Here is a 22,464-nt window from a genome sequence, read left to right on the forward strand (position 1 = left end):
AATCAATTCATTACGTAACAATGAATTATTTTCTGATACATTTAACGAGTGTCATAAATTCACAATCTTTGTTCTAGTTAGTCTAGTCAAAATTGTGCAATTGGTATTTGGCATGAAGCTCGGCCTACCTCATATATGGGAAGGCAAATTGAATCGATAAAGTCGACTTGCATCATCGGTAGTTGGTCCTCTTTTTCTCTGTTCATAATATCCTGTAATTACAAGGTTTGTGTGATATTTAAAACTTTTATTTTTCGTCGATTAACGATCTTCTTCAAATGTCAATATGAGAACATACGCAACAAAGTGTTTTCAGTAAGTTGTTATGATTATTGAATACCAGTACTGACTGCGGAAGAGAAAAAAAAAAACACCGCGTGTGCCAGCAACGGGAAAACCGAGAGCAAAACTGTTTCCCGAACGTTAAGCTCCAAGAATCTCACTTTCGTAAATCATCGAATACCTGTTCGCCGGTAGTAGATTATTTCGTGAAATTCCAGGCACCTGACTCACCTTATCTGGCATGGATAGGAGAAAAATAAAGTAAAATTTCATCGGAAAATGTCTTTCTAATAACAGTGACAGGGGTGTGGAGACTCGTGTTGTACTTACGCGTGTCGGGAGAGAATTATTCCAAATGGTTAGAGCTCCATTGAATTTCCTACTTTCAAAGTGTGTCAAAAACTAATTCATGTCTGCAAATTACGCTGGTAATTACAGCCGAGGATCAGGTAAATTCGAGATTGAATGTGACAAGATTGTGCTTTGGCACAGGCGGTGGATACGCGGCTCATAATTAAGGGGGACTGCAAGTTCGCCGAATCTACTTACAATAGGAGTAATGTTCAGTGTTTGTCTCTCGATGTCACCCTGTTGGAAGAACTCAGTGCTCACGAGTTCGGCGACGCGTTTTTCTACCTCCCAGGGTTTTGTGATTGCTGCCAAGTCGCAGACAGTCATCAACATACCACGTAACAGTTCACGGTGTTCACCAAGCGCCCAATTGTACGACCCACCCTGGGCTAAACTGAGGAACGCTCCTCTCTTGCGAAAATAGACGGCCAAATCGGTCGACAGGATGGCCTCCTCCAGGACCTTGACTATTCGGGAATATTCGTCCGGAGAGACGTTCGCTAGGATCTGATTACCGTGGCTGCTAAGAATCATCAAGCACTGGTCGAAGTGATGGTGTTCCATCGTAGACGTGGAATAAAGCCGTGCCAACGGCGAAGACGCTCTAAATCGACAAAAAACAATCCCTCTGTTACGAGCGTTCTTCAACCCGCAGAAGAAGTTATGCCAACTTTCATCGACTCGGATATTATATATTATGTATTTATACGGACGGGGTTGGATTGTATTCGACGAAGAAACAGCTTACTTGATTTGAAACGAGTTGTTGGTGCCCCGGTGATCAAGATCGTGACACAAGCAGGCAATTATTAATGCCAGGCATTCGATTTCTCCGAAGATTTTCCACCATTGAGTGGCCTGAAAAAACGAACGACAGCATTAGGTGTATTTAAAAAAAAGTCTGATCACTGGAATGTAAAGAATTCCCCAAAGAAATTTTTGTCGTATATTCGTGTAGATACGAAAATATTTGTCTCAAAAGGTTTGGCAAAACAATTTTAATTAAATTCTCCTTGTATCGAAACTCGGTTTACGATGAAAATAACAAATTATCAAATATATCGACTTTTTTTACGTATTCTTTGTTTTTCCTTGTTTAAAAATAACTACTGGTGTGGTGGTGAAGATTTTATTTGGAACCAAAGTTCGGAATTTTTCACGTCATGCGTCATCGCTGGTCGTTAAGACGGAGTTAAAGTGCAATAAAATTGATATTTCCACTGGACTTACCGTCAGGATGGCAAACATCATCTGTGACACGTTGAAAGCGTGCCGCCAGTTATGATACGTGACGTTCCTGTAATTCTTCTTGACACTGAGTAACCATCGGCAAAGAACTTCGTAATCTATGTGAAATCGTTCGACAAAGTCGAGATCTAGGAACATGCGAAGACAGGCAGCGAGCGTCTCGTCGTCCTGCATATGAATGTCGTCGAACTTAAAATCGTGGAGCTGGAAATGCGCCGAAGAAGGAACCCGCAATTCCTGCTGAGTGGAGCAAATGCCCAAAAATAAATGTAAGTATCGACATTTGGCTAATTGTTTCGAGACGAAGACTCCGGTCGTGAGAGTTAAAAGAATTATGAAATCCGTATTATATCTCTAGAATCGTCTCGGTTTCAGATCAACGCATAAGATACTTTTGATTTGAATGAACTAACCCTCAGTCTTAACGCGTCTTCTAGAGACGCTGAAGCGTGATAACTCAAAACCTCAAGGGTGACGCTCTGCTTCGCCATCGCTATTACAGCCTTTTCATACCTGTAAATGGAATCAAAGAAACAAAATAATTTACTTTCTTGACACATTACGTATTGATAAATTAAACGGTATAATTTATATTTCCCGGGTGAAAACGGCTCAATTACGGCATTACTCACATGTGAGTGTTGTGGATACCCATACCACAGAAAATGGCAAACGCCTCGACGAAGTTCTCGTCATTTTTAGTAAACGCGAGGTCGTCGAACTTGTTTATCAGTTGAATAACGCCTATTATCTGCCCCGACGAGTTCTTGATTGGCATACAAAGAATTCCACGGTGGCGGAACCCTGTGCCGTCGTCAACCGACGGGTCGAACCTGACGTCCTCGTAGGCGTTGGGGATGTTCACCGTCTGTTGAAGGAGTAATACAATGTAAGAAGTATTGCACTGGTCAGGAACGATAAACTATTACGAACTGAAAAATATTCACAAATATCCATTCTGACCGAGTAAAATTGCGTCCGAATCATACTGTCAATATTATACTTTTACTTTCGGAAATAATATCGATGACAATGATGAAATAGCAAATCGTGTTAGTCTCTAATGGAAGAATTTCAGCTCGCGGTGAAATGGATGGAGAGTAATTGTAAAAAAAAAAAAAATTAAAGACTCACCTCTCCGGTCGTCGCTACGTAACCGGTAATACCGACGTTGATAGGAAATCTGCTTTCAAAGGGACTGTAAGACGTGAAAAAAATAACCATGGGTTAAATTAGGAGAACTTTATACACCATCTGTAAAAGGTGTAAATAAAAAATGGAATGGCAATTACAAACTTCATTCACCTAGTGCGGGAATCCGAATCCTCTCCGGCGAGGTCATTCGCCTCGAAGTCAAAGACGCGGGAGAAGCTGATCTTCGACGCCTTGTGGACCAAAAGTACCTGTGCCGGGAACAAAGCGGAAGATTAATTATAAGCATATCTCTTATCGTAACGGGATTATACAAGTATTTTACATGGATCGAAATATTCAGCAGAAGCGTCGGCGTAAATTAATGGATAAGAGATCAGTGATTACAGGGAATTGCGCGGGCATTTCCTCTTGTATAAGTCTACATAACAATACGCGTTCTTATTTTTAGACACGATCTCCGAGCGAAACGCCTTCAAGATTTGGCATCGTGAAAAAAGCAGCTTCGTTAACAAATTATCTTCCTCGACTGACGAGGAGGCCTTTCATCTCAACTCACATCGTCGGCCGAGCGTTCAAACGAATTTTCAATTCTCGATTCCGGAGAAACGTCTCAACCAATTTGGACGATCGCTAGATGAAAATTCTATACAATTGCATGCGAAATTTTCAAAAGCTTTGTTACTATACTTGAAAAATTTCTTCCCGTATTCATGTCCGCCCCCCTTGATCCGCAAAAAGAATTCTTGGAGTATGGAGACGGGTTCATAAATAAAACGATACGGAGTCTCCGGGTTTGATACGGTACGTGTCGAGAATGCTCGATAAGCGGTTTAAGGGCATCGAATCACCCCTCGTAAAGAAAATCGTGCTGACCGGACATCGCCGTTTCCAGATATCGGACACCGGGAAATCCAGGTGGTCAAAAGGCACGGCAACGGATCTCGTGATGCAAATTGGCACAGAGTTTAAGGCGTGAGTCAGTGCGTACCGTGCCAGCGGGCAAAGTCTTATAAATAAACACGGACCCGTGGCGCACGCATCGCGGAGACGAGCATAGACGATATCGCCTCCTCTCGACCCCTTTTCGAAGATGCCAAGGAAGCAGGTGCCTCTCGTGTCCGGTGCAACTTGGAAGCCCAAGAGCGATAAAGTTGATCCACCAGATTTCTAACCGGGTCAACTTTCGCTAGTATTTTTCTAAAATTTCCTCCATTAGAATGATTGCTACAGAAGAATCGATGAACAGAAGATATTCGGACTATCTGCACGTGGATCGCGAGTAGAATGATGAATAGTGTTACAATTTTAACGTTTACTTGTACCAAAACTGCGGTGAACTTTTCTCGAGTGATTAGTGCCTGGATTTGATACTCGCCGTGATTATCGTGTCAAAAGTTTGGTTTCCACCTTTTGCTTTAGGCGAAATACAGCAACGGTCAAAATTCTGATATCGTACCCCGTAATTTCATCAAGTTTCAACCCCTTTTCCAACCCTCGTTTCGAGAGATGATGGAAACAAGAAGTAATTTCCACGGATAATACCAAAATTTTGATGGCCACTCTGCCTGCTTATGTCATAAGAGATAAGAAAAATTTCAATCTCTCTTAATTTCTTGCCCTGTGTCAATCCTTTAAAAACTGCCGAAGAAATCCGACATTTATTTTCCGGCAATGCCTGCGATTGTGGAAAAAATAAAGAAGAAATAAACTTTGCAGGCTTTTAACTCCTTTTCAGGGGTCGTATTTTGTTCCTAGGTAGCTTTCGTTTATGGGTGTAACTTTGAACCTAAATCATGAAAAACGAGTCAAAGTTCGAGACAAGCTTATCCGAAGATATACACATATAAACTTTGATTTGACAAAATTCAGATTTCTAGCCAGCTTAAACTTTGGAAGAAAGATCGCGTTCAATAAAAGATTATTACAAACAAGCTCCAGGGTAAAACGCACCGCGCAATCGACACCTGATGTCGTTTTATAAGGGGATCGAAACAACGACAAGAACTTTGCACCGATCGAGATGACCGATGGTGTAACTCTTTTATGACAGAAACCGTCATCAAGCGTCCCTGACTCGGCGTATAGGAATTCTGTCGTAACCACGTGCTCCCCACATACATGCTACCGCAACGGATTGTACGTACTACAACATATATAACGTAATCGGCGTGATATATGACGCAACGAACTTTTTACCGTCGCGCCTAACGACTTCGAACAGCGATCCTAACATTTCGTGTATCGTATACACGGACGTACACATCCGAGGAAATATGTGGAACGGGGACCCTGAGGAAATGGCGCAGTTTCTACCGCGAGTTATTTAGTTCAAGCGTGTATATGAAAGAAGGAAAAAAAAATAAAATAACCGTGACTCCTCGAGTCCCTATATAAGGGCCGCTGCTGATATTATATGCCTTATAGATTTGGAAACATTCCTGCACGTTTTAAACGTTGCACACTTACCTGGACTCGTTGACACTGTATGAGGGACTGGGTGTGGGTCAGAATCCTAAAGACCATGTGCTCGATGGTGCTCTGTTCCTCGAATATCATCCGCGCCAAATCGAGAAGAACCTGCGCAAACGCAAAAGGAACAAAAGCGTCAGTGGAGATCAGTGAACACCGGGCTTTCAATTTCACTTTCGTTAGATTCATTCTGCGATGGGCGTAGAACAGCTTTTTCTAGGAAAAGATCAAGGAGGGGCCAAAGCACGAGGTATGATAATGGGAGAAAAGCGATCTTTGAGCGAAACCCGATACTTTGGCTGAATCATTCACAGCTTTCATTTTAAGGGCTACTGGGCGTAAAGGGTGTAAATAGCTTGGAAATGGGGGTAAAACTCGTCTTAGCGATAGCCGATACACATTTTGACATAGGAATAGAGTTGACGAGAATTTAAGAGACGGTAAAATGGAGACAAGGGAGATTTACTTCTGAAAATTGGGTTGATTTCCCAACGGCCAACGCGTAGATTTTTTTACGGAGGAAAAACACCCTTTATTGACAAAGTGATTCGTCGAACGGTCATTCGAAGTAGCTTTGTTATGATGTAAAAGTTGGATTCTACGCGTAAGTCGTGGCCACTTAACTCTTGTCAGATTAGATTATGTAGTCAATTAATACAAAGATAGATTTCGCGATAGATAGGACAAGTGTTTCGAGTCCGGTTATCTACGATTCCGATCGTTAGGAGTGGGAACACGTAAATTAGACGAGTTCACAAGCTTTTTGCTAAGTCATCTATCGTTATATCCATACATGTATATATCACGTAATATAAAGTTTCAGGATTAATAGTAGCCGAGGTAATTTCTCCATTATTGAAAAATTGAAAACGTCTTGCACGGATATCAAGAGACCGTAAAACTCAAAATCCAACCCACGGTTGATCTGTACTCTTGACACAGCTAAACTCATAAGTTCTGACACTTGATGGAGCGGAATTTCTAGTAAAATTAAACCGACGCACTTCAGACGACATAAGATACTCTCTTTCGAGGTGTGTTGATCTTCCGAAGATAAGTAAAATCGAGTTAATCAAACACGCGATGACCGATCAAAAGAATAACGCTCACGGAATTCGATGAGAATATGGATATACGTACATTACACGTAATCTTGTGCTACAACAAAAGCAAAATGTTCGCCAATAGGCTCGCTCGTCGCGAACGACATGGCTGTATACTCATCTCAATCTCATCTGCGTTGGCACACAGTTTCCGATTACAAACAACAACGTTAACGTTCACGTTAACGTTAAGTACCTAGGGCTCAGTGAGGAATAAGGGGGACACGTGTTTGAACACCCCTAGGAATAGACCCACTTACCGTGATCACTTTCCACCTACACAACATCGTTGGTATCGACCGTTCACCTATCGCGAAATCGACTTTACCTGATTCCTTTTCACCTCCAACTGACTCTTCTCGTAGAGCTGTGCGTTCCTGAGACCGATACCACAGAACTGGAGATATCCGGCGAACACCTTTTCGTCTTGCGTTGTGAATTGGCCCTCGCCCCCGAGTTTGTTGATCACTTGGGCGACTCCGACCACGTCTCCGCTGCAGTCCTTGATGGGCATGCAGAGCAGAGCTCTCGTCCTGTACCCCGTCAACGCATCTATCTCCCGGTTGAATCTGGCGTCCTGTAAAGATGACCGACAGTAAGATAGGATCGCGTTATTATTCTTTAAAACTATTCGATCTGCAGGAACGCTCTCCGAATCAAACGTATCAGTGACGCAAATTCGGAGAGTATAGACGTGCCGCAGTAGTGAGAACGATGTCGGCCCGTAGAAAGCAGGAGGTTCCGAAAATTTTGAAGATGCGTGCTATTTTCGGTTACACTTATACTACAGTGCATCATTCGGCTTGAATTACATACTGCTTCAAATTCAAACGAAGTGTAGTAATATTCGGTGGAGAAAATACTGTATTCGTTACGGGATTCGTTAATGGTCTGAGAATCTGTGGATTTTCTGATCACTCTTGCACCTTGTTTAACCATGTGATTTGCATTCGTAAAATGCGTGCTGCAGGAAAACTGTGTAAAAAAATGCTGAGAAGAGATCATCGAGGATTGAACGTACGCATATGTTTGTGCGTCGATGTTGCTTCACCTCTGCATGCACCCGAATGCCAAACCCATTGTCTCGACTCTAGGACGAAAGATGCACGGAAGCGGAGGATTTCAGTGCGTCTGCGGCGAACATCTGTTTCACCGTAACACATGACGCGTCCGTCCGTCAAGCCAGAACGCAGCAGCTTTAGGTATACATATATAGGTATGCGTATATACATACATATATATATATATATACACCGAACGGCAAATAGTAACATCCTGCTAAGTGTTAGCCGGAAATCACAGCTGGCTTGACAGTCGACGAGGAATGAAGATCTCGCCGGAGAAGACAACGACGGAATTCTATGACGCAGCCGTCTCTGAGCCGCCTTATAATATACGTGAGCATATAAGAGTTTTGTCGCCTCTAACCCGGCTATATATATATATATATATATGTGTGTGTGTGTGTGCGCGCGTGTGTGTATGAATGTATTCGATCGCGTATAATGAGGTCTGGGCGTCGTGACGCGGAGAGATTGATTGCCGTGTCAGGTGACAAATTTTCATCTTTGGTAACACCGATCCACACTGCGTGGACGAACGAATGTTTTCACACCTAACAATAGGCTGGATATCACACTTGCGGCAAAAGTCTTGCATCGACGTACGATTTCTTTTTCAGGAGAGAAAAAATTTCTCCTGTGGTACTCAGCTTTGAAAACAAAAAGCATACCAGAATGAGACAAACGAGCAATTTTTTTGTTTTCACGAAAAAAAAAGAAAGAGAGAAAAAGTATGAAACGGAATTTCGGAACCGCTGTCCGCAATTAGAAACAATTCGATCGTTATCGTAGGTAAATTTGGGCGTTCTTGGTGCGGTAACCGACATGATATTCCGTCCATCGATCCCGTGCGGCACGCGTTATCAGGAGTCTGGGTCACACATATACCGTGTACGAGAGGTAATCCATTAATATGTATGAGGTCCGGACCCTTCAGCTCCGCCTTTGGTTGGGTACATAGAGCTATTACCTACGTATACCTCCGTGAAATCTGATATCCGACATCAATGCGAGACCCTCAAACCAAGCCCGCAATTGCAACCAGCACACATGCCGCGGGTGTAAAAAGGCACGAACGAAAACGGAATGGGGTAGGAAAATGGTTGTGAAAACTTCTAGGAAAAGAAACCCCCGTTCTTCCTCGAGAAACGAGAAACGAGAAACTTGCCTTGTACGCGTCAGGAATATTGACGGGTTCCCCGCTCTCGGCGACGTAACCGACGATCCCCGTACCCCAGGGTATTCTAATCTCGTCTTTCTTCTCCATCTCAAGGAGGGTGGACCTCGAACACACGTCGAAGAGCTTCGAGACGAGACATCGACTCCTCGAGTATGATTGATTCCTCCCTTGACCGTGATCACGGTTCCGGTTATTGTGGGGCGTACAACCGCCGCCCCTTTCACCCTGGACTAGAAATAGCGATCCTCTGTCCGCGTGCAGCAGTGTGCTAACGTTCTGGAGAATTTTGTGACACAACGATCTCACGTCCAGCTCGTTGCAGATATCCTTTACCTGCGTACAGAGTCAGGGTATAAGAAGAAGAAGCAGTGCGGTGTAAGAGATCAAATCTAACCGGGAGTTTTCGGTGAAACTCGTCGGTCGCCTAGATCCGCTGGCGTCGTAGACGGTGAGTTTCACAGAAAACGTCCGGCACGGTCCTCGAAAGTGGATCGAATCGCCGCTCATAAATCATATTTGAAGACTTTTTCGTTCCAGTCTGCGAGACTCGTGGAAAATTACCAGTTCAAATATGAGATCCTTTTCGTCGAGGTGTCGCAGCTCGTGCCTCGAGCGACGTTGAGGTCGTCCCGGCGTCCCGGCTCCGACCTGCTGGTTTCCCGGCTGTCCCGGTTCTCCGGAGACGCTCAAAAAGGTCGGCGTCCCGTCGATGGTGTTAACGATCGGCTTCAAAAGGCCGCCTCTCTCGAACTCGTGGGCCGATATCTTTCTGACGGGTGTCGTCGCTCCGGAACCACTTCCGCGACTCGAGGAAGACGGGGCCGCGTGCGTCGGGCTTGACAACTCCATGCAGCTCCCCGTAGCCGAGGTTGGTGTCGCGTGCGAGAGCAGCCACAAATCCACCGTCTGACGAGTCACCTTCCTGAAAATTAACGGTCAATCGATACGGGGGCGTTAGACCGGATCGAACGGAAGCACGATCAGAGCTTAATTATCAAATGACCGATTTGTTCAGCAAACGTGACTGTACTGAACGGATTAAACGAATTAGCATATTTAGCATATTAGTATCGGCAGAAAAATATTTTCTTACAGGAAAACATAAGGGAAAATTCACAAGAATTGTTACACTGAAAGGTTTCCTCGTAGGGTTTGTTCAGGAAAAGACCCTCGTCCGTAGCAAGGAAACCGCTTTCAAGCGTCGCCGGTAAGTCTTTGAGGAAAAAAGAAGTAAGATGAGGAAAAATAAAAATTTTCATCAACCTCAAAGGCGGAAAACGATAAAACCAACGGTTTCAGAGTCCACGATTATCTTCTTAAAAAAAAAACTTTGAAGCGAACGAAGTAATTATTTCGAGATATTACGTGCGACTAGCGCTTCAGTTATGCGGTTTGATATCCTTCCGGGAGTGTTGAAATAAATTACCTATACACATGTAAGAACAAAAAATCATCCATAAACAAACGCTTTTTCAAAGTTCAGCTTCTGCGCGCATGTGTGCGAAGTGTCACACATACGCAGTCTGCGCAAGTAACGCAATTGCGTGCGTCCAGCAAAGCCCTGTTAATATTCACAATACGTATGTGTATCGACACGAGTTTAACTCCACCCACGGTCACTGAGCATTCAGCCAAGCGTCTAACGCGCTAGTGCACGTTGTGCCAATAAGTACTTTGCTCGCAGTGGCAATTCGCTGTGATGTTAATCCGACCGAGTTATCAAGGGGTCAATCACTCCGCCGACCCAATATAATGATCGAGACCCAAACGAGGCGAGAATTTAGACCCCCGGTCCGTAAATGTTCCCCGGATCTCTCGAATCGTCGCGCGTGATTTTCTTCTCACCTGACAAAGTAGTCGGTGACAAAGTCCGGATGCTCGTCGAGCCAAGCCTCCATCCGGGCGTATTCCGGATCGTATATCGCAGGTGCCGAGGATACGTTCGTGTAGTAAAACTTCATGTGTCCACCACCGTCTTGGCCCTGCTGGGAGGCAGAACCCATGGCGTTGACCCCCTGAACGCAGGGGGCCGCAGTTTCCGCCGTCATCCTGGGCTCCTCTATGCTCCGCAGATGCAGGCCTGGAACAAGATTCGGGTAGATAATTAGGGGCGAATGAAGTTCGGGGCGCGGACGTTCTTCTATGACAGGACGAGCTCGGTTGAAACGGGTGAAAAATGCTGATCGTTATTGTTGCTGCTGTTATTATTACAGTGAAACGGCGAAGGCGTCGCCGCACGTCAGCATATTCCGGGATTATTTATCGGTGCGATAAATTTTCCATCCCCTTGTTCGCAGCCGGCGTTTCACGTTTCTCTAAGCACGATAAATATGCGTTATATACACTGGCGATTCTCGCGTGTTGTCTCGCGGTTTGAGATTCGCGTTATACGAACCCACGTCTAATTAGCCCGCACGCGTCGCGTAAAAGACTTCCGCATAAATCAGTGGGCGACGAAAAAAAAAAAAAAAAAAAAATTAGAAGAAAAAAGAAATTGCCTCCCCTCCGACCGTAATTGACGGCGAAGTCTAACTAGCTGCTGTTTATCTTGACCACCGCGAGCTTCGTATAACTTGTACGGTATAAACGACGCGTAAGGCGAGCGTATAATAATCGCAAGTTAGAAATTACGTCACGGCAGATTGTGCACCACTATCATAATTACAAGTCGCATTAGACCGAGTTGCGAATGACTTTATTCCAAAGGCGCATCGTTCAGCCAATCAAGAACGAGGTTGAAACCCCAACGAAGACGCGTGATTTCGACGCTCCGTGCAGGGCTGCGGTCTGGCGGGTACCTATTAAAAATCGTGTCAAGGGCCAATAATCGTCGACAATGACGGACCCGGAAGACGCTACTCGGATTGACGACTGTTTTTCTCGGCCCGAAGGACGCGATTCACGAGCAAGCACAGAGTCAGAGTTCAACGGCTGAACCGGGGAAGATAATGTCGAAGGTGCACAGGGTGAACGACCATTTGAACAGATCAAATAATCATGAGGCTAAAGTTGGTAACGTTAACGTAACGAAACATCGGGAAGGAAATTGCTATTTCGCAAGTTTACAGTGACTTTGAAGTACTCGAGTCATCAAAAATATGAATAAGTTTTCCCTTGTTATGATTTAGTGCATTTCAGACATCCCTGCAATTGTGAAATAACGATTTTTCCGAAAAGCAAAACGTTACGACGACGTCACCAACTTCAGCCTTGTAACAAATTTGAGTGAACGGATTCATAATTCGAGTGAACATGGCGTTGAACAAAATTCTAATCATCGATAATGTATATATTTATACAAAAAGGGTGAAAAAAAAAATTCCTATTTTTCTCTGTCCCTCATAACACGAAGGTCCAAATATGATACCAGAGATCAAAGATATTGGAATTGCATAAATCATCTCTGCAGCTTCTGAAAAGGTGATGAATTTTTATACAAAAAATCTTAACGCAAGAATCCGAGGACTTTTATGGCGGTAGTTAAAAGCGCAAGGGTGCAGAGAGAACGCAAGGGTGGTTTTCGGTAAAGTTCACGGCTACACGACGTCAGTTTGTGAAATTGTACGGTACGAGAGGGGTGTTTCATTACTCTTGAGTACGAGTAAAGAGCAAAACCGTGCCGGTAGAACGGGTCGTAACGTTTGACGATGCGCATGCTGCAGAGGACGCCATGAATGGAGGAAGAGACGAGATGGCGAATAAATTGAACAAAGAAAAGATTTCTTAACGTCTGCTCGAAAGCCGCGATGTAGGTAAGGCAACGTCGACCCATTCCGGCATAGAGGAGGAAAATTCCTGCACGCGGGAGAAGGAGAGTCTTGGACCACGCGAAGAAACTCGTTTCATCCTTCGTTCGACCTTGACACTCGGCGGTAGCCGTCCCATGCAGGGGCAAGGGGCGAGGCGCTTGAAAGAAGAAGAACAAGAAGAAGAAGGATAAGAAGCAGAGGAAGAAGAAGAAGCACAGTACAGGAGAAAGACGGGGGCAAACGGGAAAAAAAGAACAGCTCAGCAGCCAGACGGGTAGGAATTTGTAGGAAACAGCTGGCAGCCGCAACAGCACCAGCAGCAGCAGCGAGCCAAAGCCAAAGCCACACTTTGGTACAGCATACTTCTGGAAAGCCAAAGTTTTCACCCGGGATGTTCGGCAGTGGAGGAGCTTCATTGAGGTCAACGTCGACTCGGAACGAACTGCAGGTTTCATTATGTGGCTTCCATGTTATTTACAGAGGACAAGGCTGCGTCGATTCCGGGGATCCGCAACAGCGGTGAGAGTTTGCCGAGAGAACTTGACTCTGTTGACCACCGAGTCTCGGCTATCGATATCCGATTGAGAGATCGTGCTTTCGGAAGCTGCAACGCTTTTCCTCGGCCCGTGTAACATGTGTAATTCGTCGAGCGCTCGACGCCGGCGAGCCTGACTCATAATATAATCATCACGGACAAGCCCAGGTGAGCTGATATGGGTTCCGCACTGCGTCAACCCGGCTCGTAGTCAGTTAAAAGTCCCTTCACATTCGCCTAATCAGGCGTGACGGAAGCCAGGGCGAGGACGGAACCCTACCGGGGACAAAGTTTTCAGGTGAAGAAAAAAAGGTGGAGGAATAATGGGGGAGATTGGAGAATGAGAAACTCGGCGACAAAGTGCGAACGAGACAAGGAAAAGGTTGAGGTACGATTTAATTTTACTTGAGCGAAAAACTCCCAAGGTACCTCTCGACTCGCACTTTGAGTTCATCCGAGGGGTTAATGAGGGAGGAAAAATCGTCCGAGGTATTTCTGCTTTGTTTTAAAATTTATTGTACAATTGTATATGTACGCATTCTATTCTATGTGGCAATAAAAATCGATTGTTCAGACAATTTGATACGTGCTACGAACTAACGAACGATCATCTCGAGTATGTTGAGAGAAAAGCTTCACGGCAGCGGTATTTAAAGCGGAGAGAAGAAATTTAGAAAGCAATATTTGGTCGTGCAGCGCAGCTTCGCCTCTAATCTTTCTTTCGTCCGACAATAATAATTCCCGTGCTTACCGTGAATGCATACATACGACCGACTGCGAAAGGTAAGGGGGCACTTCACTGTCGATGGATGTAATTTCACCGTGGCACGATCCGACCGACGATCGAACGAATACTAATTATCTACAAAAGGCTCGAATACGTGACGGAATGCTTCGATGCGGTGCGATGGATTAAGCCGAGACTTTGTTGTTCGTTTGAACAATATAAGGAAACTTTCCGCGGACAAGCTGGTTACCTACGAGAGACCTGAGCTTGAATCATACCGCGGTATTCGATCCTTGAAATTGCGATTGTTTCAATACCACAATTTTTTTTCAAATAGTCAGGTGGGGGAAGAGATTCGTTGGCAATGAAAATCCCAGAATTTCAACCAGGTTCTGCAGTATTTAAAATTTCAGAGGTAATTTGTTTTCGTCAAATAACTCGCCCATTTTCAACTTTTTACTAAAAACTCATGACTAAACTTGTGGAAAATTTAATTTTCTTTATTTTCTGATTTAAACCATACATTTAAGAGTTCGGCGGAAGCTACTGCAAAACATGGTCGAAAGTCTGGATTTAGACACATCCCCCAGCGAGATTAGAAAAATAAAATTGTATTATGAAAAAAATGACTACTTCCGGTGTTATTTCTGTTTTACTTATTATACCCAACGACTGGGCTAATCGTCGCATCGCGCAAAATTCAACTCGAATAAAATATAAAATAACGATGTGCATCCTTCGTCGTCGCGTAATCGTTTCGGTTTGTATATGCACATATAGTATAGTGTGTATATAAACGCAGCGTGCGCGCGTCGGTTAAACCCAATTCTATCCACGGACGTGCCGCTGCAGCACGTTACAGCGACGTCGCTTGCGTTATATAGGATAACGAGTAGACGACGAGAGTTGATAACGGCAGCGCGGGTTACTGTAAAACAACGCGCGGTTTGCACAGGTTAAATTTTTATTGTCCTCTCGACGCCGTACTCACGTATGTATGCACGCGTGCGTGCTTGGGTATTGGTACGGACCCGCGAGGCTGAGTAGGACTTGGATTTTTCATCGAGTAAACCGAGTCGGCGTCTTATCGTTTGTTATACCTATACATACATGTGCGTGCACCGAGCGGCTCCTTTTCGGCGTGCGTTGCGAAACACGCGACGCTCCTCCGCACGACGATTATTAATCAACGTGAAATTTGTACAAGAGTTCGTTCATAGGTGTAATTTATCGTTAGTCTGAAATACGGTATCCGTGAAATTAGTCCGAAGGACCGTTATCCTGTAGCAGCTGACGCGTTGTAACCAGAAGAGGAACATCACCGATCGATCGGATCGACGGAGGAGATTTTCCCGGATTTATCGATACTGTTTTCTAAAACAATTACCCCGACACTTCAACGTATACCGATCGTTTAAATGAACTGTTAAATTTGCGGCAAATTTCCAAAAGTTTTCCACTTTCGCTCTGCACGCGGACCATATATTCACGTCGTAGATTCTACAGGTGTAATAGATCAGCGGATTCACCCAGCAGCATGTAAAATTATCCGCACTCTGCAGCAATCGTCGTAGGAAAAATATATGCAGGAGAATATTTTCTACATGGGAATATAAAATGCGGATTTTCGTTCTCTCGATTCATTCAACGCGAATCGATTCTATCTCGGTAAAATAGGAGATAACTTACACATGTCGGTACAAGCATACATGCATGTATGTGTAGCATGGACTTTCGTGTACGTCGTCGTTTAAACCGGGTACAAATTTCGAAAAGTATCGACGTCAACTCGGGAATTTGTCACGTATCGCGTCAAACTCGTTGGGAAATTCATTCGATCGATCATTTTTAGCGAATCGCTTCATCGTCACTCGAAATCGAACGTATCACCTTTATCGTGTATCGTTGACGAAATGAAATTTCAAAAAAATCAAAACTGCGAATTCGAAAACAGCGCTCCTTACACGCGAAGCATAAATTACACTATACATTTTTTTTTAATCGACGCGTCGTTTTTATTCTAGAATATATTTATTCGGATAAAAGAAACACCGTGTTCGATAAACCTTTGACTACCAGTCAATTTGAAACCGTACGTTTTTCGTCGTTTTCCAACCCGCATGTAGAAACAACTTGAATCGTGATGACAATACCGAGTAGAAACAAAAATCGACTGTAAATATAAGCCTCACAGATTGTTCGACAGGATTCAATCCGAGGTTCGATAAAACGAAAAAAGAAACTACAGTTTTTCCCAACTTATCCGCCGGTATCTATTCGTTGCGCGAGCGTGCGTGCATGTATAAATATATACACACGCATCCATACATATATGTATAAATAGGGACAATGGCTCGTTGTAACGCACGGTGCGTATAACGATTAGTAATTCATTTACGCGATCGCTTACGTATTCCTCGGGCATGGGCGGCACCCATTAGAATCGATGGTGCCCCAGACCACCCAGAACTACCACCCATGCAGAAGCTACCCGTCAACTGCGCCGAGGTTTGTTGATGTTTTGCATATGGGGATATCCAAACGCTGCGACAACGCGGCAATCGAAACCTGCAGCCGCGAGTGCGTTATCATCTTACGCGCTACAACGAAATCGTGTACAGTTACGAACGAATCGAAGCGTCCGATCGAGGAAATTAAGATTTAAGAAAATGTAGGACGAGTGATTTGAGGAAAATGCAGAGTGATAGCCTTCCTTGAAAGGTGAGCCAGTATCGTCAATTCGACGACAGTTGAGGACGGCCTCGGTGAAAGGAGTTTATTCGCAAGAGACCCTTCCGTGATGATTTCGTCACCGCGGTTCCTCCTCTCCCGAATCAATGCACGAGGCGAACACGAGGCGTGATCAGCACGAGCCCGCGTGCGACGTGTCGTGCGAAGGGAGCACGGCGAACGACGAGATGTGGGTACAACGTACGTATTGGTGTGGGCGCAGACGACGAAGCGTAGATGGAATCCGGAGTGTAAGCCAGTGGGTGTCGAGGAGAGCCGACGTTCGTTCAGAGTTGAACCGAGTGCGGAGTAGATGGAAAATCACGACGAGCTGCGCGGTAAAATTCCTATCTCCCATTCCGCTTTACGATCCTGCGACTGTCCCGCTTCGTCGTGGCCGCAGGACTACCGGGTACGGCAAAAAGCTCCGTGCCGAATGCGAATTAGTTGCAAATCGGGTCCGCGCGAACTGATCCAGTGGTTCAATAAAAACGTTCACTTACAATTAGCGCCGTTGATCGGAGCGCAGCGTTGGCCGGACGGTGTTTTGTTACGCATGTACGAATGCGTGTGTATATATACGTATACACCTGTATACCCATGCACGCACACACCGAGAGCCAGTCAATTCGCTGGGCAAATCACGGCAAACGTTCCACGGTCCCCGAGTATCCGATCTTGGAATACTCGTGCAGGACAGCACGCGAACGATCAGGTTGATACCCAACTAAGCGTGATTCACGGTATTGCCACACGTGGTTATGCTGTGGTACACGACGCGCGAACACGTTAACCCTGATGATTGATTCGCTAATGTAACTTGTGTACGAGAACCTTCGGAACGATCCGACGCGCGACGGTAAATTCATTCATAATTTATTACTCCTCGCGCTGACGAATATTGCTCAACGATTGAGTCGAATAGTTTTCGAAATGTGGGGAATACTTAGAGCGAATAAAATCTGACAAGCACTGCTCGACTTGACGCGAATGCCGTGCGGTGTGCAAAATTTACGTCTCGATATTGATTCGGTAATCTGCAGAGCTGGCAAAAGTTGAGAGGTATAATTATTATTCATATAATAACATAAATATCAGTGAAATTATATCCAAAGGACGAATGGCGGGATCCCGTCTGATCCGCCTGATCGATTTAACTATCCTGAGTCATTTATAACGGGCCTTATCGACAATTTGGGTCAGGTTACTCTGGCACTGAACCGTTCAAATATCGATAGCGAATAAAACACTTTACGGGTGAACCAGAGGATATATTAATCTACCCCTGGCGTGGGTGGCTCGGTTTTATTCCTCTTACGAATGTCTCGTGAAATGCCGGTATACCAATATTCCTTTTACTTAGAAAGGTTCTTGAGGTTCAGCCTTCTCAAATTCCTTTGTAAAACTCGACACTGCCGTCTCGGAGAACGAAAACTGTACCCCAAGCCGCAACAATGGGTTGATATTTCACAGTGCAGGGAAAGTGAGAAAGAAATGAAGAAATGAAATTCCAATGGTTCTGTCGCAGCTGGGAAGTGCATTGGCCACGTAGCCTTCTGTGCGACCTGCGTATTGCGCTTTAGAGAACAGGCTACATGATAGATCAAGGGAAACTTATCTTCAGGGGTTAGGAAAAGAGGATGAACTTTTTGTATACGGTAAAATGGAAGGCTAAAAAGCGACTCGTAATATCTACCGCGAACGCGTTCAAGTAATAAAATGTTATTAACGTTACACGCTCGTTTTTTAGCGCCTGTGTACTATAAGTATACGTATAATACTACATAGTCTTGACGGCTAATTCGCTTTATTCATTCACAAATAAGCCGCTGTTTCGTAAACCGCTGTCAATTCAAGCGCGTTAAGTGTAATCAAACTTAGCAACAATCTGACTTTCTAAATTGAAGTTGAATCAATCTTTCACTTCGCGGTTCAGATTTGATTATTATACCACTGGTTTTCCCAAACAAGTTGACTCCATAAAATATGACATACAACACCGAGCTAGTTTTGAATAATCTATAGATTCTCTCTACTGCATCGACTGGAAGATGTAGAGTATCGCTTTTCGCAATACAACTTCGAAAGTATATGACATATTTCGAGAATTTGGTATAAGAAAACAAAACTATCCATAAGCGCATATACATGTATATATTCATTTATTCCAGTTAAACCGACATTTCGAGGTAAGAAAACATGACCATAATAATTTAGCGAATGACGAAACGGTGAGCGACGTGAGAAACGTACAGCTTTCGCCTCTCAGCCCTGGTCGTTGAAAGTCACCCCGTGATCCTGGAGGACTGCTGCAGGAATAAGAGTGCGTCCGACTTATTGTTATCCTGAAAAAGACCTGAACCAACCTCTCTCTCTCGTCGTAGGGTAACACGGCGAGTAGGTGCAGGTAAAGCGTGTGAGCAAGATGCACCTGTTTCGAGTTGAAAGGAAACACGTACCTCTCTAGATTGTGGGTCAAGCCATTATGTGAAACAGGTAAGAAATGGTCCCGAGATGCAGGTGCTCGGTTGGCTCTGAGGGCGAATAAGCGCAGCTGTACAAGGTGCCCAGGTATAGACGTACGAGCTCCTTTCGGCTGGCTGGTGAAAATAAGAGAAGAATCTAGTCGCCGTACGGCTCTGAGAGCGTGTAAGGTTGACTCCTCTTGACGAGACGGAGATGTAAAGAGGACGGGAGAAGAGCGACGAGACGTCGTTGCCCCCTTCAAATTTTTCATCTCGATGCAGCCATGCAGCCGTCATTGTCTATCTACCGTTATAGGAGGCTGCGGGAGGTTTCGAGTTACTATCACGCTTCGTGTCGGAGTTGGCTGAAAGATCAGGAGGGGAAGAAACGACTGTAAGTTGCGCCATCGAGCTACACGGGATTCGGATGTATATTCCGGATGTAACAAGAGTCGCGGAATGTTATCCCAGGGCGAAAGAGTGACGGGTGAATCATCGACAAGTTTTTGCGCGTTCTTTAATTTTGGTTTATTTTCAAACACCTCCCGGTTTTTTTTACCATTTTTCAGTAACTGCACACTCGTCGACGGATCCTTTGGACGATTTATCGTCCTTGTCGGCCTGACCCTGCATATCCGCACTCTCGGAGATGGGATTTATTATACTTTGACCAAAAAACTGGCAAGGAGTCAAGAGGACGCAAAGCAACGAGGCTGAAGCTAGAAGCTAGAACTAGCAGCCAAACGTTCTAATGTTTGTTAGAAAGTCAACATTTTTTGAAATACCTTGAATCCCCAATGCATTGATAGAATTATGAGGATAAAACCGAACTGCATTTTTCTATTTCCAAAAAGTTTAACACATTTAGCTGCTGCTGATAAGTATCGATAAAAACGCAAAGAAAAATGCCAAACTATCACGGGGCTTAACCAGAAACGTACTAGGTACGATGTGCGTCATTCAAACTGCACGCCAATAAGGTTTTTCATCATCTGTGCAACATCTGCCGCAGCGATTTTGCATCAAAGTTGTATGTATTTTGCACAAAGAGAAAGGATTTTTCTTCAAATCCACGTGCGGGTGGAAATTGGCAAAAATTGGTTGGACTGTTCGCGTCGCTTTCCTTCTCTTATCATCTCCATTCCCAAGGGATGGATAAACTCTGAAGTGAGGTAGCATCAAGTGTGTAGATTATATATAATATATACCTATAACGCAAAGAGAGAAGAGCACGTTCGCTACGGCTACCTCTGGGATTATTTAGCGAGAAATACTGCACGTGAGAGACCGAGTGTGTGTATGTACGACACACTTATGTACACTGGCAGAAAAACGGTACAAACAATCTTGGAAAATGTATAATATTATACGGTAAGCGGTACAGTAGCTACGTCGCGGTGTCGCTGTGCGGTAAAAGATGTATTTTAGGTATATAGTAGAGTATGTACAGTATATGTGTAACGTATAGGCGTAGGCTAGTCAGCTTATCAGCGGTATAGGGAGCCAGCTCGCATCCTCCTATTTTATCTCCGCAAAGTTAAGTAAATATCAAATATTTATCCTGAAGGCAACTGGAAATCCATGACGGAAATTGGCAACCGGCTAATAACACGTGCCAATTTTTCCAGAGCCACACACGTTACAGCCGTGTTGTTTTGTCGTCGCGCATCGTCGAAGATAAGATAACGCGAGCCACGGCTATGAAACGCGGGATGAAACGTATTCAAAAATCATTACACACGTGATATTATGCCTGCCATCGCCGACGTTTACCTTCTTCGCCGTAATTCGTTATTACTCTCACACGGTTACCGAACGCAACTGAGAAATATAATGCGATAATAAATTAACAGAATGCCAGTAAATTTTTCCTTCGGTGATCCGGCGATTAATCGCGGAGTTTAATTTCTGCTTTCAATTTTGCATACGTGATACTTTTTTTCCACACCAGAGTGATTTTCCTACAGATATGCATACGCGTTAAGATTTCACCGACCGATCGTAACCGCGTGTATTATAAATACGGACGGAAATACCGTGGAGATTTCCGGAAGAAAAACCGAGAGTTATAAAAAAGAAACACGGTGAAATAAAACCGGCAACGCGCAACTTGAAACTCCCAAGTTTAACGATATGTAGATAGCTGCGGTCGACTGTTTCACCGTGGCAATGAGGATAATTTTCACACGTGTACAAATATAATAATGAATTATAATATTCCACAAAAAGGAATGTTAAGGAGAAAAAAAAATAAAAAATTTCAGAGAAGCGAAGATATTTTTTTCCGTAAAAACTTGCCTGCAACGTACGTCGTAACTATTTACCTTACATTTTGTGTACATACCTATATACCTGTAATACCTAGCTAAGTTATACACTCCTGCCATAATGTGCATAATATCTTTGGTGAGTTATCCGATAAACCCAATCAATTATACGGGCGCTTCGATCGCTGATCCTCGTCTTCCGGATCAAACATTCAGGGCTTGCCGAGGGCGGTTATTCCGCAAACATGAAGGGGACAACGACGGCGGTGGTGAATCAGAAATTGAATTACAAATGTCAGAGTCAAAAGGGAAAATTAACGATATGAATTATGCCAGTGAAACGAAGGTATCGATTATTACGCTGCAGTTGCTTGAGTTTCAAAATAACGAATACTTTGCGAACGTTTTTCCCGCAGGATTGAAGAAACTCGTCAATTTTTTCTCGGATCATTACGGAATACCGCGTTTCGAGTTATAGGTATACTATACGCCAGTTGGTAGCGGATCGACGAAATCTTTCTAAAAAGATATTCGATTATCTGAAGGAAATTACCTCCCGCAGAGGTGTATATGAACAGACACACACACACACACGCACACACATTGTTTACTCAAGTTTTGTGAAAGACTGTTGCTTCGGCGTCGCTCCACATACGCTAGATTCGTTACACAGGGCGAAAATTTCCATTCCCAATATACGTAGTCCAGAATTTGAGCGCGGTAATTGAAGCAAAGAAAACAAAAAGTCTATATACAGTTTAATGCAACGTGTAAAACCATAAAAAATAAACCATCTACTGTAGAATTGAATTTTTTTCTGTTTAAATTCTTAAAATATATCCGCAAAGCTCGTCGAAAATGATGGACAATACTTAGCTAACTTTGAACCTCTGCTATACGTGTCCCAGATTCCGAATTTCTTATTTATACGTACGAGAAAACGTGCAGTATAATATACGCAGTATAAATACGTGTTAGAGAGAAGTTTGATTCATGGAATGCGACAATTAAATATACAGGCACAGTTATAATACAATCTGCGAATGCGAGAACGTTAAGTAAAAACTGTTTATAATTGCGATTCCGTATAAAACTAATTATCTTTGTATAACGTATGAGGGAGGACGGTGTAACGATGTAAA

General features: G+C 44.0%; 1 protein-coding gene across 8 annotated transcripts in view; it reads right to left on the reverse strand.

Annotated features, from left to right (window-relative positions):
* Nucleotides 1-22,464, reverse strand: part of LOC107223611 (dual 3',5'-cyclic-AMP and -GMP phosphodiesterase 11) — a 92,440-nt gene that overhangs the window by 2,169 nt on the left and 67,807 nt on the right. For 7 of the 8 annotated variants that reach the window (XM_015663378.2, XM_015663387.2, XM_046746866.1 and 4 more), the window contains 13 exons: nt 10,695-10,929; nt 9,411-9,771; nt 8,838-9,182; nt 6,937-7,185; nt 5,503-5,613; nt 3,187-3,284; nt 3,016-3,079; nt 2,514-2,749; nt 2,295-2,394; nt 1,864-2,121; nt 1,382-1,491; nt 832-1,237; nt 129-212 (listed from right to left, as the gene is read on the reverse strand). In XM_015663378.2, coding sequence (XP_015518864.1) covers nt 129-212; nt 832-1,237; nt 1,382-1,491; nt 1,864-2,121; nt 2,295-2,394; nt 2,514-2,749; nt 3,016-3,079; nt 3,187-3,284; nt 5,503-5,613; nt 6,937-7,185; nt 8,838-9,182; nt 9,411-9,771; nt 10,695-10,897 — 2,625 coding nt within the window. In that variant the 5' untranslated portion in view covers nt 10,898-10,929. The remainder of the gene's footprint in view (nt 1-128; nt 213-831; nt 1,238-1,381; nt 1,492-1,863; nt 2,122-2,294; nt 2,395-2,513; nt 2,750-3,015; nt 3,080-3,186; nt 3,285-5,502; nt 5,614-6,936; nt 7,186-8,837; nt 9,183-9,410; nt 9,772-10,694; nt 10,930-22,464) is intronic. The other variant, XM_046746865.1, reaches the window with a different exon arrangement.

Source organism: Neodiprion lecontei, chromosome 1 (assembly GCF_021901455.1).
Source record: "Neodiprion lecontei isolate iyNeoLeco1 chromosome 1, iyNeoLeco1.1, whole genome shotgun sequence".
Classification (NCBI taxonomy): Eukaryota; Metazoa; Arthropoda; class Insecta; order Hymenoptera; family Diprionidae; genus Neodiprion; species Neodiprion lecontei.